Genomic DNA, 18,633 nt, shown 5'->3' on the forward strand with positions numbered 1-18,633 from the left:
AGACGCTGGGATATTTAGCTGGAAAAGCTCTGCCAAAATTTGCTCCATCATTCGATGCCGCAGCAAACAGCAATGTCTGACTGTGTAGTGCATTAGATATGGCTGTTTTTATACACTCGCTATATTCACGAATCCCGAATCCCGAATGACATTGATATAATGTCCACTTTCCATGATCCACATCCATGATATTACATTCAAGAATGGTGGATTTCAAGAGTTCACTGGGATTCAAATTGGCTCTATTATGTGAGACTGGAAGACATATTATAGGCGTCGCACCGCTAGTCCCTCAGTGAAGGTGTGTTCTGTATTATTAAACCCCTCAAACCAGCCCTTGAGGCTTTACTAACCTGTCACTTCTACAATACATAGCTAAAACCAGATTAACTCAATCACACTGGCCGTGTATCTACAACCCACACCTTCTGGCAATCGGACCCTGACAAGTGGTACAAGTACCAATGTACCACCCTAATCTTGGAGATCCGAACCTTGCGGCCGAGCGGGCCTGTCAGGTTTACTACTCCTAGGACGAGGTAGTGCAGCGGTACTGTATAGTAAGGAGAACTAAGGAGTGATCCTTCATTTCATATTTGAGGCGGCAATAGAGCCATGTGTCTGCTTGTGAGAGGTAATCAGTTCAAATGATCCAAGTTACAATCTCTCTACGCTTATATCCCCGGCAACCCCTTTGTTACAGGTCTACCGAACCTCTTACTATTACATCGCACTCTCCTTGGGACCTCGGAGTCTCATCCGTTCCTCTGCCCTTCGTTCAACAATCCAGCCCTTTATTATCCTTCATCTCATCTCTGTCGTCTACCCCTCCTGTGCCCTCCTAGGCGTGCTTCATCGTCAAGCGCAGCTGAGATATGTCGGGAATCATGTCAGGAGCAGAACTCAAAAAATGGCAAGTGTCGACAGTCAATATGAGTACCACGAATGACCCCACAAACCAGCCAAAGGCTAACGCGCGAACCGTAACGTGGCAGGAGGTTTCCGAGTGGCAGTTCGACAACAAGTATATCCTCAGTGGCTATCGGCCAGCGAATGCAGACTATCCGGTGATCTTTACCAGCCTGGCCTTTTTGCACAACGAGACTTGCAATGTGCACACTCATCTGATCGGGGCTCTGCTCCTACCACTCGTTGCAACTACCTTCCTGTGGTACCTGGGAGAGCCTCAGTTTCTCAATGTCTCGTCCATGGACTACGCTATGTTTAGAGTCTACTGGTGTGCGGAGATCTGTTTGGCCCTCAGCGCACTTTACCATCTGATGCAGCCCCACTCGCATCAAGTAGAACAGTTCTGGCTTGGAATGGATCTGCTTGGTATTATCATTGTGACAGTGGGCACATTCTCCTCCGGCATCTGCTATGCATTCTTCTGCGAAGCGAGCTTGCAAAAATTGCACTGGGCTATTGTGAGTCCCCCCGAGCGAGCGTCACCATTGACCCCATCCTCCAGGCAGCCGAGTCAAATCCAATGATACGCTAACATAATTTCTAGGTCTTGACTACGGGCACTGTCACCAGTGTTCTAACCTCGAATTCCCTGCTCAAAACGCCGCGCTGGCGGAAAGTGAAGGTGGGAACCTTCGTTATTTTTGGTGCTTCATCGTTTATACCTTTGCTGCATGGAGTCCAACGATACGGGCTTGAATACGTGCTCCAATACTCGGGAATGAAATGGTATCTGCTCGAGCTTACTTTCTATGGCACTGGCGTCGGTTTATACGCGGTATGTCTGCACACTCACCGCGTGTTCATCTTGCCTGAAAAACAAGAATTCTGAAGAACATCGACAGTTCCGAATTCCGGAGCGTTTGGCACCGGGTAGGTTTGATATCTGGGGAAGCTCTCACCAGCTCTTTCATATCGCTATCTTATGCGCAATGTACACACACCTGATTGCTCTGCTACAAGGTTTCACAACCTCTCATACACTGGATGTGTGTCGGCTTCAGGGTGTCTATTGAGCAAAATGAGCTGTACCAAAGGCTGGGTTGCTCTAAATGCAACACGTACGTTCTATACAGCATTTATAGCCGTGAATCATCCGTAGTGCAGCTAGGGTGAGGGGTAGCTGGTAAAGTGGTATAACGGCTTACAACAAGAAGAGGAGTTTGGACTAGGAATCCCCACAATACGGTCATATGAGTCTTTATAGAATACCAGTTTCCCCTTGAACAACATTGGCCAATACTTCGTCTTTCAGAAATGCTAAGTCAATGACGTGTTATTCTTGAAAAAGGATGTGGGAGTCTAGGCGCCGGTGGTGAATCGATCTCTACATAGTACACATGCGTCGCCAATATAGAGCGACATTAGTCGTAGTCACTGTGAAGCCTACAGAACATTGTCTTTATAGGCAACCTTCTGGCATGATGAAGTAAACTTGGAGAGATTTTGTTAAGGTGGAATGCCACGTATCATTGCGATCTTTTTGTCGGATTCCGAGCCCTTCTGAATCCCTGCTGTTGTATGTTCTTTTGAACGTTTTTCTCAAAGTCCTTGGACACATTTCAGCTTTAATGCATTTACGTACCTTGGTAGAAACCTCAGCATTATGCTGGCTATCAGGGGATTTCTATCCGAATTGCAAGTTTCCGCGATTGCCAGCACATGTACTATAGGCGGAGTCTCACCGGGGAACCCATATCCTTTATACATGCTATAAACTATCTGTATCAAGCATGAACTACGGGTCTACGCTATCTAACAGGCAATTCAAGTATTAGAAGGAACAAACCGGAGGGGCGGTGGTTGGGGCTCTCGGGAAAGAAGAGAGCGGTAGCCCTAACCTCAATAACCATGAATTTGCCAACGAGGTCGTTCTACCCTTCATAGAAAGCCATGCGATATCAACTGCGGGAACGCAATCATGGTGCCAAATACGTAGATACCTTATAAGCCCTATGCAATACAGAATAGGTTACTGTCGCAATTGCACAGTTTGACAGCTTATCCCATGGATTAAGCTCTCATCTCAGATCCGCCTAAGGATGGCGTATGGTGATTGCTATAAAAATGCCTGGGTCTGAGTCTCCACACTGGAGATCATTCTTCTGATGTACTGCAGTCTCAAGTCTATCGGCGATGTATATTTCCTTTATCAGACTTGCAAGCAGGCTTACCGTGACCACAGAGCCAGCCAGGAATATTCGAACCGAGTATGGTACGCTTTTGTATCCCAACTCGGCGTTTCCTTATCAAACCAGCTAATAACCACCTAGGATCATGCAATTCAAGCGCTGTCGTTGATGAGTGGCAGGTGCAGGATTATAACTGATTGCGTGGACGATACTTTATGGAACTTCATGAGAATCTGTTTGTTATGGCTACTATCTTAGCTAACAATGCGGTGTCTACGGTGGATCCAAACAGGGTATCTTTTGTCAAGACAACTATTTGTCGATAAATTTATATCCAGATGCTGAATTATGATTCGGAAGATTTATTATCTCGACCTTAAGTCCCATGTTAGTTCGGCTTTGTACCATAAGCCACCATTCATGTAGGCCAAATGGCAAAGGGTTCTTGTTCTATGAGAAGAACAAGACAGTGCAAACACTACCTGAGGGCTATACAGAAACATCTACCAGGCCCTCCCACTGGGAGAAATATACGATAGCGTGAAAGAAGCGAGAGGACAAGACTTAAGTCCATAGTAACTAGTATTCCATCCTCTGACGACTCCCTCACACTGATACACCACAAGGATGTCAACCCAGGATCGTATGGAACACAACTCAATCAGTCACCACAAAGCGCTCTAAGAATATCGACTGCAGAACGGGTCGGGTCGTATCAGAACATGCCAGGTAAGCACCGCTAGATCTATTTACTCCCCATCTCACTCCACCTAACTGGCCCGTGCCCGTTCCTACATTCTAGCCTCGCCCTTTCCTCGGGACAAAAAGCCCATGCATACCCACACGCCACATTCCAACGCATCTGACACCGCCGTTGCTAATTTCCTTCCAACACATTCCAGAAACGGCCGGCGACGCAATTGGACGCAAAGACATGCCAATGACATCACACTGGTCCGGGCCGGGAAACGTGTTTGGCCCATTTGGTGCGAAAAAAAAGGGCACTGCCACTGCAGCGCCTCGTTCTATTCGCTGGTGCCTGTTTGTTGGTGTTCGGATGCCAGGCTGTTTCAGGTTCGCGATAATGTAGGGATCTCTGGCTCAGCCTTAGACTTGTTTGGAACTCTCGTATGCAACCCTTCGTATCGGGTATGAATGGTGTAATGTTGGTTGGACATGCCGGGGTTGTACAGTGGGAATGTGTTGTGTTTCATCTGTGTTGTACCTGCATTAGTTAGGTCTTACGGTTACAAAGGTGTCATTTGCTACTATCCTGATCAGCAGTCATAGCTTTCAGTTAAAGGGCGGTTACCGTCGAACTGTTGGGAGTTGGCTATAGGGCTCGATTGTTGGGGTTGTCTGGGCTCTGGACTTGAGATATGTTCGGGATTTTAATCAAAGAAAGTCAGTCGCCCCTGCAAGCCGTAGCCCTAACTCACCAAACAAAGGGTGCCATCCAGCTTTCACTACTACCACGTCCTTTGTCTGATCCAGGCTCAGTTTCCCAGGCGAATGAACTTCCAGGATAAAAATAGAAGTTTGACTGTGCCTAGATAGCTACTGCTACGATCTATCTAATCGTCGAATATTCCGACAAATACACACGTCTTATGGGTCTCGACAGTACCCCAGCATATACACTATACACATCCGTAGATGGTGGTCATACGTACCGCATGCTTCGCGCAAAACAATTGCATTAAGAATGCGCATCTGATCCGATATCCGATCAGTTGTAGATCTCCAAGTGGGTGCCAACAAATCGAGTCACCGCTATTGTATGATTGGATTAGCCGTGACAGGATCGCTTGGCTATGCGATCGACTCCAGGATAGCGCATGTTGTGTTGTTCAAGCTACGGACAGTGAACCGTTCTTGAGGGCGTCCAGTCAATGGGTCCCATGTTTAATGACTGTGCAACCATGTTTAATGAACCTTATGCAGGTGGAAAGTGGTTGTTGACATGGTCCCAATCGCCGAGGTCAAATGCTGCTGATCGACTGCCGTTAGATTATCGTTCGGGAATTGACTCCAGACGATCATTTTGAGTCCGTCCAGGCCAAACGGAAATAATTTCGAATTCATGCAAGGGTCACGCCCTCACAATGAGGAGAAATGGGTCAAAAAAGAAAAGAAAAGTGAAATAAAATGGATCCTGGAAGCATGCAGGATGACCTCATGTAGGCTTCCCGTGCAGACGCCCGGACTTGTTATTCGAGGACACGAGGGCTGCGGCCATCAGGTGATGTTGAGCCATGCGCCCATCTTCCTATCACGAGGGCAAACCATGGTGAATCGAGGAAAGTATAGATTCTTGGATGCTCGACAAGTCGGAAGATATTGGTTCGTTGCCTCATGAGACATGTGGGATCCAAGATGATGGAGTTTGGGAGCCACGGCAAGGTCGGCGTCTATGATGTCGAATGATGTATTAGATTGGTCCATACGCAGTAGTAGTAGAGAACCCCCCGCATCCGACCGAACATGATGTAAATCCAAGTCTTGCTAGAGTATCCATTCAAGAATCCTAGTTCAATTGCAAACTCATCATTAGGCTTTTTTATTATTATTATTCTTCTTCTTCTCTTGTCAGGGCTGTGTTTCTCGGTGATGATGATCAGCCTCCCTTGAATCCTGCCTTATTTCCTTGGCGCTGGGCTCTGCTGTCATGGTCCGAGCTCATTCATATCCACTGTGCGCCAGGCAACCGGCAATTCTTGGTCTGGATAGAACGCTGAACGAATACGAGCAACGGAGGCCAATTTAAACTCCTGAATAGTTGAAGGGAAAGCATATTTATAGTTATTAGGAGATTCTTAGACAGGATCGAACCAATCCAGATGGCTTGAAAAAAATATTATACCGGATGAGTGACTTTTCAACCTGATACACGCTCTATCGATAACATTCCATTCTTAATATACTCCAGAGTAAGCTAAGAACTCAGCCATGCTGATGCGCCTTCAGAGATTAAATTAAGATGAGAAATGTTGGGGCGGAAGGTGAAACGGCGAGACTTTATTATGTATGTATGTATGATGAGCACGGAGGTTACGGACAAGGAATTGAACGTGTGGTCACCTGTCCCCCTTCTCTTTTGCTCCAAGCTCCAAGCTCCTGGACTGGAACTTATGTAGTATTAATTTTCTCGGATGCAGGATTGATCAACTCCGCTCGGCGCGGCTTGCCGTGATCTTCCCACTGTGGTCTTTGGTTCGGTATGGTTCCAGTACCTTACCGGACGGTAATCTGGCCCTGCGCCGTAAGGTTGTCTCGTGTGCCCAATAATGTGCTACTAGTTGGGGAACTAGTCGACCTGGAGAGGGAAAGAAAAACGATACTCATTACCTACACTGAGTACAACTTGACTACCATCTTTCAACAATGTCTTGGGAGCTCAGGGATGTCATGTCGGCTTATTGTTTACTACTGCTGTGTCACTTCCTTTATGCATCTCCTCCTTTGGGACAGCCCCCAAACGCAGATGTTGTTTTGGTGTGGAATTAAATCCACGATGACAATTGTTTGAAGTCGAAAGAAACTTGTCGGGGATGAAAATTATGATGGCTGGTAGACCTCTCTTTGGGGGCAAGAATAACACGGAGTAAATAATAAGAAGAATAATCAAAATAAAATAAAATGAAGCAAATGTTGGCTGACTTTGCCTTAGTGGCCACCAGGTTGACTCCGGCGGCTATTGGCTGAACCTCCTTAGAAGAAAGTCTTACGATGTTGAGATGGGATAATAAGTAAACTTACTACTTAGACACTATTGCCAGATGGCTGATCGGAGCCTCGTTTTGGATCCGCTATCAGACCCATTCGACACTCTACCCTTTGCTTCTTGCCCTAGAGTCTTGTGCAGACGAAGCTCTGCGGCAGTAAAAGGAGGGAGAGTAAAAGGACGTGCTCTTGTACAGTAGCAAACCCAACTACCACTACTAGACTAATTCAGGGACAGCGGGTCTTGGTTGCATGTTAATCGGCGATTTCTTTGGCTGGTCAGTGTGACCGTTGTGGGTTAAGCGAAATTGACTTGGAAGATCCTCGTCCTCCTGTTGGCGAAGACCGGCCAAAGGTGGGGAATCATTCCCAAATCAATGAAAGGGTGACATGATGATTGGTCCGATGGCTTAACTAGGATTGGAATGAAGTCGCAGCGCCTCGCCTTTTTTTCATTTTTCTTACTTTCTTACTTTCCTTTTTAATTTGTATATGATGATGAGTTTTTCTCTTTGGCTGACTGTACTTCTCAAACGACCTCCCGGTATTCTCGACCCAACTAGTAATTGGCCCCTTGTAATCGCCTTTGTCACATTTTTTTTTTTTTTATGTTGACTCGGCGTCTATTATTCCCGTATCCTCCGAATCTCCGCCGCACCCGCCAGTCATTAGAACGTAGTCTGTATGGGGCTATCGGACGTTATCCGTCTCAGTGCCAGATTCTGAAGGCAGACCGAAATTTTCTGTCACTCTTCCTTTTTATTTTTTATTTTCGATATTTTTTTGATGTATTTTTTCGAGACCTTGGGACAAATTCTCAGGCACTCTCGGGTCCGGGAGTTTTCATCGCATCCTCGGCACCTCCTGAAGCTGACTAGTCCTAATTGGGGGCCGCGGCTTGCACTGATGAGGCTTAGTGGCATCGACATGAGCAGCTCGATTGGGTTAGTCGTGACGACAACGATACGGGCCAACTCCCGTAATTACGGAAACGCTTGGCCCCGTAATCGTATCCGCCGACGTCCGTCGCCCCGTCGCTCTTCACCTTTGGCGCTGTGCTCCATCACCTGCAAAATCCTCACGTATCGTCTCATTTAGTACTAAATACTGACTTCCCGGAGTCTTCCTCTTTTTCTTTTCCTCCTCTTACTTCCCACTTCTCCTCCACCCTCCTCCGACCTCGTCGACCTCCCTCCCTAATTCCACCACCACTAACTCTCCGGCTCCGTGGCCATCTGTCCGCCTTGCGACTCGATCTCGTTCCTGGTTTTCTCAGTCTTCCGGCCCTTACGGTCCGCCTTGCGTCAGAGGAACCCTTGCAACGTGACCTCCACTCGAAACCTCCTCGTTTGGCCGCTGGAGACCGGAGCCCGCGCTCCCAACTATAACCAATCCACCTTTAATTTCTCCGCCTGTCGGTGATCAAAACGTTCTGCTCCCGGTGTCTAGTTCAACGTCACATTGACGCCTAGAAGCCCCCTTTCCGTCAGCTCCGCCGAGACTCTTCTGTCCTTCGATCCTCTTCTTCTCGACTCTCGCGGCATTCTTGCACCCTTTTCCAACCTTTTCGCCGTGAAATTGTGCCTTTTGGAAGGAATTTCTTGAGTCTTGTGAAAGACTTGCCGCAGAGATGAATCCCACCCTTCCGTCATGGAAGGATCGGACGCAAAATCAGTTCGGGAAGCTTCAAATCCAAGTACCATGGCGTTCAATCCAGCTCCTGGTGCCGCACCGTATGCGACGGAAGATTCGGTCGAAGCTGAGGAGTAGGATATCTCCCACCTCGTCGATATCCTCCTTACAAACCTCGTTCTCGCCTGTGGACACGCTTCGGTCGCTGCAAAGCCATCGGTGGACGACATACGACTTTCAATACCTGCTATTGTTGATCGTCGCGATCTTCTCATTGACAGTCATTGAGTCGCCCGGGCCTTTGGGGAAGACTGCCATGTTTACTGTGTACATTGTCGCTCTTCTGCTTCCTATCACTCGTCAGTTCTTTCTGCCGTTTCTGCCGATTGCGGGATGGCTTCTGTTTTTCTACGCTTGCCAGTAAGTGAACTCACCGTGCCCTCTGCCATGGCCTTGTCAAGAAGGCAATTGCTAATCGAGTTGACTCTAGGTTCATTCCGAGCGATTGGCGTCCGGCTATTTGGGTCCGGGTGCTCCCAGCATTGGAGAATATCCTCTATGGCGCCAACATCAGCAACATCCTGTCTGCTCATCAGAATGTTGTGCTCGACGTGCTAGCATGGATTCCATATGGTCTCTGCCATTACGGAGCCCCCTTCGTCGTTTCCCTGATCATGTTCATCTTTGGGCCTCCCGGCATTGTGCCCATCTTTGCGCGGACTTTCGGCTATATCAGCATGATGGCAGTCACCATTCAACTGTTCTTCCCCTGCTCGCCCCCGTGGTACGAGAACCTGTACGGTCTGGCACCAGCCGACTACTCGATGCAAGGTAACCCCGCGGGTCTCGCTCGCATTGACAAACTCCTGGGCGTCGACCTCTACACCTCGGGCTTCAAACAATCCCCGGTCGTTTTTGGTGCGTTCCCGTCGTTGCACGCCGCCGATTCCACTCTGGCAGCCCTTTTCATGAGCCTGGTTTTCCCCCGCCTGAAGCCGTTGTTCGTGACGTATACCCTGTGGATGTGGTGGGCAACCATGTATCTGTCCCACCACTACGCGGTTGATCTGGTTTGTGGTGGACTTTTGGCCACGGTCGCGTTCTACTTCGCGAAGACTCGGTTCATGCCCCGCGTTCAAACCGACAAGATGTTCCGATGGGACTACGACTACGTGGAATACGGCGATTCCGCTCGGGAATATGGCTACGACCTGGCCGACTACGATGGCGACTTCAACTTGGACAGTGATGAGTGGACGGTTGGCTCGTCTTCGTCCGTCTCCTCCGGCTCTTTGAGTCCCATCGATGACCATTACACCTGGGAGGGCGAGGCTCTTGCTTCCCCTGCCTCGGATATCGAGTCCGGAAGGCATATGATCAGCCCATGATTCGGCTCCATCAACTTGCATACACCGCACTCGCGTTTTTCATTTATTGACGAACGGCGTTTTTACCATTTTACGACATACTGGATTCTTATTGCATTGAGCAGATTTCGACACATATATTTTTAATACGCCTGTTTTCCTCGGCACATCCGGCTTAATGGTACCCCGGATTGCGCCGTTTTCCACGCGCATCTTCAACTGTACATGCATACGTTGTTGCGAAATCAGTTGGGCTGTATGATGTGACCTTACGGCCCCGAGTCTCCTTGAAGCTCCGTCAATAATCTTAATTCCAAAGGTCTAGCGGACTTGGCGCGATTTTCGCTGCTCAGGAGCTTGAGCTTTACTGGTGTCCTTGGAGTCACTCGCTTGTACACTGCTACCTGGATCATTCCAGGCCGGACGATTTCGTCCCATTCCAACTACAGTCTTTCGCTATTCTTCAGCTGGTCGAGCATTTTGCTTCGCTTTTCTTCTTGTGCTCGGCCAGGTACATATACTTTTTTAACATTCTTGTCGATCGCTCACACCATTGGCGCCTGTGATTGGGAACCATGATGGAAAGAGAAAAGTACTGGGGCGCCTTTTGCATGCACTTCACTCGTTGTGCCTAGAAGGGGTTGATGCTTGTTTAATGACTTTTGCATTGGTATATAGAGCGGGGCCAGGACTACCTGATTTCCCCCCTCGCGTGGTGGTTTGTCTTGGGAGCATTCTTCTATACAGAGGACATTGGTGATGCCGAGCGGCCGTTCTGATCCGTTGCATCTACCAAGTAATGGAGATCTTGGGGGGGCACTGATACTTCAAAGCGGCTGGGCGACAGATGCAGACGGAGTCATCTTGTCGAAGGTTGCACACCCTTTGCTATTGAAAACACTTTTACGACTTGACGTTTCTCTGCTGGACACAAGCATCCATAGTGGAATGCGTGCCACAAGAGTTCGTTGGATGCTTTTTATTCCATGGCATTATTATTAATTATAATCCCATCGGTAGCGTTATGATTTATGAAGAACTTTGTACATTACTTGTTTGATTCTTGTATACATCTTGGCTTGGACAATTTCAATGACCTGAAATATCTTAAATGGTTCCTTGGTCCGGTGTAGATTGCACCGATTTGCCACTGTAGACACCAACTGTTCTCCTAAACCAGTTAGTATAGCTGTTATACTAGGCTGAGATATCTTTATGACCGAATATCTTCTTCACCAGATACAATGCTGAAGAATGGTCTAAAAATTAACCTGTATCGACTACCTGCCGTCCCTCAGTATACGTCAAGCGGAAAACATGGGTTTCCAAGGACTTGGCCGAGATGCCGCCGTAGTATCTGTTCATATTTCCATCCTTTATCGCATTGAAAAAACTTGTGACATGCGAAGTTGCGGGACGAAACCAGGGATAGAGTCGCCGGCAGTTTTGGGAGTAGATGCGTTGACTGAAAACTTCTCGACATCTACTCCAAAGACAGCAGTTTCGTCATTGGCCTGCTCAGAACAAGGCATCCGGAAAGCTCTGGCTTTTGACACAGAACTATATACTCTGTACCCTCAGAGGACAGAGATTTGATCCCGTTAACTCTGTCCATCTATCTATAGACTCGAAAATGGCATCCGCAGCATAATAATGGGCTTGGAGCTGTAAAGATAACGTGGACAGTTCAGCGAGATCAATATCGAAGCTAGCGCGATGAGAGTGAGACGTTTCTTTCCTGTACCAAGATACCCTCGTGCGAGAAGGATAGGATCGCAGGAGGATTTTGTTGTGTTTTTTGCTGATGAGGAGTTCACTTCTGCTTCCCAGTTCTTCAGGGCGTTGTAGGAAGACATAAAGTCTGGATAGTTCGAGCCTAAGACTTCGTTGCGGAGCTCTACACATTTATTAACTAGATCCAAGGCGGGCTGAATATTTCCAAGGGATTTCCATGTATATGCAAGGTAGTGCATGCTGCACAGAGTGTCAGGATGCTCTGGCCCTAGCACCTGTTTCTTGGTCTTCAGAATCTGTAAAAATAGCTCTTCTGTTTCCTTCTATTGTCCCCGAAAGTATGTTGATGCAAGGATGTGCATGGCAGCCAGAGTATTAGGATGCTCTGGTCCTAGGATCTGTTTCTAGATCTCCCCAAGTTGTACCACCAGCTCTTCTGCCTCCTTCCATTGTCCTTAGTTTTGGTATCTTGATGCAGGTTGTGTATACTGGCCAGGGTATCAGAATGCTCTGGCCGTAGCTCTTGTTTCCGGATATTCATGATCTTTGAAAACAGCTTTTTTGCTTCCTTCCATTGCCCTCGTTTCCAGGAGGATAATGGAAGGTTGGCCATACTGGCCAAAGTGTCAGGATGCTCTGGCCCTAGCTCCTGTTTCTGAGTTTCCATCATCTGCGACAACAGCTTTTCCGCTTCATTGTATCTCCCATCACTACTTAAGCAGGACCCCACGCCCCGTATTAAGTCAATATACATATCTTGTTGTTTTTTGAATTGATTATCACTCAGTAGGAAGAGAGCGTGGGGCAGGTATTCTCGGCAAAGTTGTCGGTTGGTATGGTCATTACCAGGGAAGGCCTCATTCAATCGGTCTGCTGCTTTTGTTATGTAGAATACATATTGTTTCTCGTTTTTCATCCAGGCTCGAGTTGCCAGATGTACCAGACGATGTAATGTTATAGAGCCATTCCCGGGTTGGATAGCAATGAAAGAGTAGGCCTTTAGAAGCCCAAGAGCTTCAGTCATTTTCTTTTTTGACGCCGGCCGTGGAAGGAAGGACTCCGGGATACTATTGCGCGGATCAAGACAAGCCATAAGCGACAGATATTCAAAAGCAAGTCCGTCAAGCTTCTGAATTTGATAGAATGAGGTTAGCCATGTCTTGATCACTGGGTTCTGGATTTCCTTATAGCGTTCATCATCACCAAAATCCTCACTAGAAGCTCTACAACATCTGCTTCCTGTTCTTGGAGAAGTAGCAGGTAATCAGACACTTTTATACCATTTTCGTTGATATATGCTGCAGCTTGGGTAATAGCTAATGGAAGGAATGTAAGCTGCTGAAGAAGGGCGGTCACCGCATAACTGTCGTCACGGAGCAGGTTTTTTGCATCAGTAACTTTCCCAGAAAGTCCACTCCAGTTTCTTCGTTGAATTTGGGAACATGTATCTCATGAGACGATGAAATTCTCACGGCTACCTTCCGATTGCGAGTAGTAAAGATAGTATGACCGTTGTTATTACAAGGAAGGAAGTCCTTTAATGCGGAGGATGTCTTGCTGCCTTTCATCCACATGTCCATGTCATCTGCATTATCGAAGATCAGAAGCCATTTCCCGTTCCTTTGGCTAAAGTGAGCCTTGAGATGCTCTTTTACCTCTGCCGGATTCACAGCTTGGATCCCGATCGTTTGTGCAATGGCCATGCAGGCCTGTTCAACAGCCTCATAGCTGGTACAAGGGATCCAAAAGATTGAGCACTCATCCTCTCTGTCTTGCATACGGTAAGCTAGTTCGAGAGCTACCTGGGTCTTACCAACCCCTCCCAATCCCGTAATGGCAATTTTCTTTGGCCCGTCGGGTGTTGAGATTAATTCTTCTAACCTGTCAATTTCCTCCTGCCGGCCGACAAAGCGGTGATTTCTCGCAAACGGGACCACGAAGTGAACCGTCTTGGGTGTGTCTATGGAATAGAGAATAAATAGTTAGCGTACGCTAAAGTTACTGATACTAGATTGCTGATTTACTTACCTTCTTTTTTCCGAGGCCAGTACTCTAAGAAAGCTTTTGCCGCAGAGGCTCCAGTCGCGGCAGCATATTCCTGCCATAATTTATTCTTATGGCTGTCCGCATAGTCACACACTCCTTTAATGATGATACACGAGATATTGTCCCACACTCCTGCCCCTGCCGTTTCAAAACCTATAACTTTCTCCTTTCTAACAATTGCATCACGGTGCGGTCCGGGTTTCATCACTCTGTCGGCTGAAGCGACTGTGCCAATACATATAGAGGCTTTTGCAGCTTCCTCAAATTCTCGACACCGTATCACTTGGCCTTTGTCACAACCAAGATCATCGCAGGTTTCCTCTAGTGCGCTGTCACAGATCTCCTCAGGTACGTCACTCTCAGAACAGCCGCATTGAATATCAGACGCACGTGCATAATGTTTGTGAAGATAGGAAGCCTGGAAAAGATTATCGTTGATTTGTGGATGGCACCACTTAGTTTCTTTTTGCTGAAGCGTCTCAAGATATTCTTGCATCTGGTTTTGGAGTTCACTGAGGGCATTAGCAGCCCTCAGGCCATTCAGAAGAGTCCGAATTTCTCGATTCGGCCTGCCGAGTATGTCCTTGACTCCAGGCTTCCGTTGGAAGCCACCAGGGTATTGCCTGCCAAAATCATATGCTATCACAGAGTCACTGATGATAGCATCGCCTAGGAATATATCTTGATGGCTGGATGGGGCGCCCCCACAAACACCAACAACTAAAGCAAGCTCAATTCTCGTGTAGCTAACTTGTAACCTTGAGGCTGCACTTGCTGCACTTACTTTTCCGATTCCTGACAAGTAGCACAAGACCACATTGTGATTGCCAATCCTTCCATTGATGTACGCATTCGCGTCGCCTTGTTGTTTGCCATAGTATCTTCCCAGCCGATCGTAGGTTTCATCGAAAAGGGCTTCGACAGCGTCAGCCTCGAAAGAAAGAGCGCAGACAATCGCGACGGTAAAATCTTGACGACTCCTAGGACGCATTTCAGGTTGGAATAATTGATATATCAGAGACCATGGCTGAAACGAGGATATCAATCTGGGAAGCCAGAAGGGAGGCGATGGTGAGGTCTCGGAAGACATAGCGCTAACTCTGGCCACAGCCTTGCAACTGCACTAATCACAGAGTTGCAGTAAGCGCCCTTAGGAGGGGTTGTACATTATAGGCCTTTTCGTAGAGACTGAGATGTAGTAATACGTAGTTGACCATATAGATAAGGTTTCAGCATCGCTTGATAAATGTTGTTCAGTTGGCCCAGCTTTGAGCTAAGGATCATTGTACCTAGGTGAGGATGAGTGAATCATCTCAGCTGGGCGACCAAAGCACCTCCTGTTGGAGCGGTAACGTCAAGATCCAGCAGGAAGGAGGCGACTGCAGTTTTTCCAAGTTGGCATGTTAGAATACCTCCATTATTTATACAAAGCCCCCTTCTCTAAACCCACCAATAAACATAGAGAACATAAACATCATCCGTTCACCAACCATACATAATACATAACAGGATTATCTCTTGTATCTCTTGTATAATAGATATATGCTGAAAAGAATTCATAAGAAACGTGGGGAAAACATAGGGGGTATTAAATCTATTTATGTATTACTCTTCGAAGATCTGCACCCGGTCTGCATACTCTTTAATTCTCGAGACGAAGGTTTCTTCGATTTCGTCGCCGTGGCCGCCTGCGACGCGGAGAATGAGTTCGTTGAGGGAGGCTCGGCCGAGGATGTCAACGTGATCGCCTTTTGGATTGTTAGTTAAGGCTTACAAAACCTAGGAATGGAGATATATGTACCTGTGTTTGGACCACCACGTGGTGAGAACCTGTCTGGTTCGTGAGGCATTTCAAAGACCTTGACTTTGACTCCGGCTGGGTTGTACCGTTTGATATTCCATCCCTTGGCGCACATGTAGCCTGTGCTGAGGAGGTTGACGGTGCCGTCGCCTTCGCCCATGACAACGCCATGGTCGACTCCATCGTTGTTGGTGACAGTCGTGTCGATGCTGGCGTTGAGGTTGACCAGGGGGTCACGCTCCTCCTGGTAGTAGTAGCTGCGTTCGGTTGGTTTGCCGACGCCGTAGAAGCAGTAGATCTTCATGTCCGGAGCCAATGGCAAGCGGGACTCGAGGGGATTGAGCCAAGTGCGAGGGTCGTTTTCGTTTTCTTCGACTTGCGCGGTGGTGTGCGCGACGCCATGCGAGTAGCTGTTCTGGACTTGATTACGGTACCATTCATCGCTTGTGTTCATGAGATATGCCAGACTTTCGGAGACTGTGAGATTCTTGGCTGTCAGGGACGAGTTACTCTGCTGGAACTTCAGCAGATTTCCGTAGCTCGTGTGCTGGCCAGGCTGGTCGTCCGGAGCCCATGTTGCATTGCCCCATACAGCTTCTCCGCCCTTGGGAAGCATGCTCGAGATGCCGGGCATGGCCCTGAATATCTCAGCTCGTTCCTCCTTGGACAGGAATTTCTCCAATCCGTACACGGCGAAGGCATTCAGTTGAGCGGTATCCCTCATTTCGCCCGAGAGGACGGCCGTCAGACCCTTGACGCGCCCAGCATGCACCCACTGATGTTGATCCAAGAGGCAATGTGTCTGTTAACCCAGTCACTGCCTCCATTACCGTGTTCCGGATGTTCAACCCACTTAAAGAAATAGAAGAGCACCTGAGAGCCCATACTGTGCGAAGCTAGAGCCACCTTTTCTCCTTTCACGAGAACGGCAGTCTCGATGTAGGACTTCAGCCGACTGAAGTACTGGTCACGGATCTCCAGGTTCGGATAGGACAGTCTCCAATCATAAGCGGCAGTAAAAGCATTCGTCGGATCATACCCGATCGTCGCCAGGTTTTCGAGAATCTTATTCCAGATCCAGTAGCCAGTGATGAAGAAATCAGTCGCATCAAACCCCTGCGCCGCTCGGAGCTTGATCCCGGGCGGATCCAATCCCGTATCCTTATCCAGCATGATATGGTTTTTCCACTCTGTCTTATCCAGGACCAAAGCGCGCATCATACTCCAACTGCCCCAGAGTCTACTACGGAAGTACTGGCGAGAGGACACCTCAGTGCCCCAACTCTCGAGCCCAGTGGAGATAACGCCGGGTATCATGACAATGGGATGCTTGGCTTGAATACCTTGTGATTGAAGTTGTAGACCGACGGCGAATGAATCATAGTTGACAGCATCACGCTCATGTTGCTAATCAGATTAGATCACCACCTGCATGAAGGAAAGAGGAGTTGACATACCGAGAACTCCCTCACATCTTTCACAATGCCCTGTGGTATGACATCCATCAACGAATCCAAGTTCAGGTCCATCAGCGAATCGAGACTGATCACATCTTGCTGGTTGGCGAAAAAAGCGGCGACGAGAATTCCGAAGATGCCGCCGAGCACGAAGATGAGACCATTGCGACGCTTACTCCGCGGCTTCGTCACGAATGACTCTTTTTTCGGTTTTTCTGGTGACGTCGCAGCCTGCGTAGCGGTGACTACTTTGGTTTCATCGCGAGACGAGTCCGTAGGAGGGGATTGGACATTGTCGTCCTTAGCCAGGCGACGGCGGAGCATGTGGGCGATCGCCAGAAACACTGGGTGGAATTGACAGCCGCGGGTTGAAGGAAAGAGTCGGTATATCTCAAACAAGAAAAATATCCAACAGGACAGACAGCCAGGAAAATGAAGTCAAGAATAAAAGAAAAGGAGGGAGAAGAAGGGGGAAAAAAAGGCGCACTATGTGAAGAAGTTGCGACCCAGAAATCACATGCTTTCTGAAGTTGCAACCAAAATGGGACGTCATGAGATTTAGTCCCCAAAATTACGAAATCCGCTTTTCTCCCTTTGTACCTGAACTCTTTTACTTCCTCAGCACCCCCATCAATTCCCCACATTCACTCAGAACTATTACGACACCCTTCCGCACCTGTCACTCTTCTCCGAGAACAAGATAGAAAGATTGGATTCTCTCAATGAGTCCGAAAACGCGGCCGGAATGAGCCATGACGCTACTCCCACCGCAGTCTCCGCTGCACCCCCAGACCTCCGCTACATCCGCTATGACGGCACACGCGAGGACGAATATGTCGCTGCCATGCGGCAACTGATCTCCAAGGACCTCTCCGAGCCGTACAGTATCTACGTCTACCGGTATTTCCTCTACCAATGGGGCGATCTTTGCTTCATGGCCATGGACGACACACTGCCAGACCCGATGGTCGGGGTCGTAGTCTCGAAGCTGGAACCACACCGCGGCGGCCCATTGCGGGGCTATATTGCCATGTTGGCAGTGCGCGAGGAGCATCGAGGTCGCGGGATTGCAACGAAATTGGTCAGAATGGCGATCGATGCAATGATTGCGCGTGATGCGGATGAGGTTTGTTGCCCGGGTCCCACAGAGTTGCACATGTGCTCCATTCAAAAGACACTATACTAATAGGAGGTGCTTACAGATCGCGCTCGAGACCGAAATCACAAATACGGCGGCTATTAAGTTGTATGAACGACTGGGGTTCCTGCGCAGTAAAAGATTGCATCGGTATTATTTGAACGGCAACTCGGCCTATCGCTTGGTGCTATATCTCAAGGAAGGTGTGGGGTCTATGCGGACGGCGTTCGATCCGTACGGGCCCCCTGATATGTCTGGTCCAATTGCCCCTCCGCCGCCAGCTTTGCTTCATGGAAATGGCAATCAATGATGTATGAGACGGAATGGCAGTTTGCTTGTGAATAACCTATAGACTACGCAATTACGACAATAGAGAATATGAGTGATGAATACATATTAACGATCTATTGCAATGAACAGTAGGGCTGGGGAGCCGAAGTCTATTTCTATAGTATCTATACATGGCATTATATAGAAAAGGGGAGGGGTTAGTATACAGAGGTATAATATACAGAAAAAAGTCAGACGTAAAAGCGCTGAGTTCATACATGATATGTGAATAGCTGTTGGACCCCTGTAGCCCATACAACCAATATTATATGCAGTAAGTGGATAGTGAGTCACTGATCAACAAATA

At 48.1% G+C, this 18,633-nt stretch overlaps 5 protein-coding genes across 5 annotated transcripts; 3 read left to right on the forward strand and 2 right to left on the reverse strand.

Moving 5' to 3' along the window:
* Nucleotides 1–875: 875 nt before the first annotated feature.
* On the forward strand, nucleotides 876–1,982 carry ANOM_008426 (hemolysin III family protein; the record flags this gene model as incomplete). The annotated part of the gene is made up of 3 exons (XM_015553682.1): nucleotides 876–1,427; nucleotides 1,514–1,744; nucleotides 1,812–1,982. The coding sequence occupies 3 exons, from the start codon at nucleotides 876–878 to the stop codon at nucleotides 1,980–1,982; spliced, it is 954 nt and encodes a 317-aa protein (XP_015405197.1).
* Nucleotides 1,983–8,451: 6,469 nt separating this feature from the next.
* Nucleotides 8,452–9,841, forward strand: ANOM_008427 (phosphatase PAP2 family protein; the record flags this gene model as incomplete). The annotated part of the gene is made up of 2 exons (XM_015553683.1): nucleotides 8,452–8,873; nucleotides 8,944–9,841. The coding sequence occupies 2 exons, from the start codon at nucleotides 8,452–8,454 to the stop codon at nucleotides 9,839–9,841; spliced, it is 1,320 nt and encodes a 439-aa protein (XP_015405196.1).
* A 1,598-nt stretch (nucleotides 9,842–11,439) lies between these two features.
* On the reverse strand, nucleotides 11,440–14,591 carry ANOM_008428 (uncharacterized protein; the record flags this gene model as incomplete). Its single annotated transcript, XM_015553684.1, has 4 exons — nucleotides 11,440–11,794; nucleotides 11,980–12,768; nucleotides 12,953–13,514; nucleotides 13,583–14,591. 4 exons carry the CDS (start codon nucleotides 14,589–14,591, stop codon nucleotides 11,440–11,442), a joined length of 2,715 nt encoding a protein of 904 aa, XP_015405195.1.
* Nucleotides 14,592–15,160: 569 nt separating this feature from the next.
* ANOM_008429 (phospholipid:diacylglycerol acyltransferase) lies at nucleotides 15,161–17,182 on the reverse strand (the record flags this gene model as incomplete). The annotated part of the gene is made up of 4 exons (XM_015553685.1): nucleotides 15,161–15,348; nucleotides 15,402–16,152; nucleotides 16,212–16,808; nucleotides 16,859–17,182. 4 exons carry the CDS (start codon nucleotides 17,180–17,182, stop codon nucleotides 15,206–15,208), a joined length of 1,815 nt encoding a protein of 604 aa, XP_015405194.1. The 3' UTR covers nucleotides 15,161–15,205.
* Nucleotides 17,183–17,603: 421 nt separating this feature from the next.
* ANOM_008430 (peptide alpha-N-acetyltransferase MAK3) lies at nucleotides 17,604–18,384 on the forward strand (the record flags this gene model as incomplete). The annotated part of the gene is made up of 2 exons (XM_015553686.1): nucleotides 17,604–17,984; nucleotides 18,061–18,384. The coding sequence occupies 2 exons, from the start codon at nucleotides 17,604–17,606 to the stop codon at nucleotides 18,304–18,306; spliced, it is 627 nt and encodes a 208-aa protein (XP_015405207.1). The 3' UTR covers nucleotides 18,307–18,384.
* Nucleotides 18,385–18,633: the final 249 nt, after the last annotated feature.

The sequence above is a fragment of the Aspergillus nomiae genome (genome assembly GCF_001204775.2).
Source record: "Aspergillus nomiae NRRL 13137 chromosome Unknown contig00217, whole genome shotgun sequence".
In the NCBI taxonomy this organism is placed as follows: Eukaryota; Fungi; Ascomycota; class Eurotiomycetes; order Eurotiales; family Aspergillaceae; genus Aspergillus; species Aspergillus nomiae.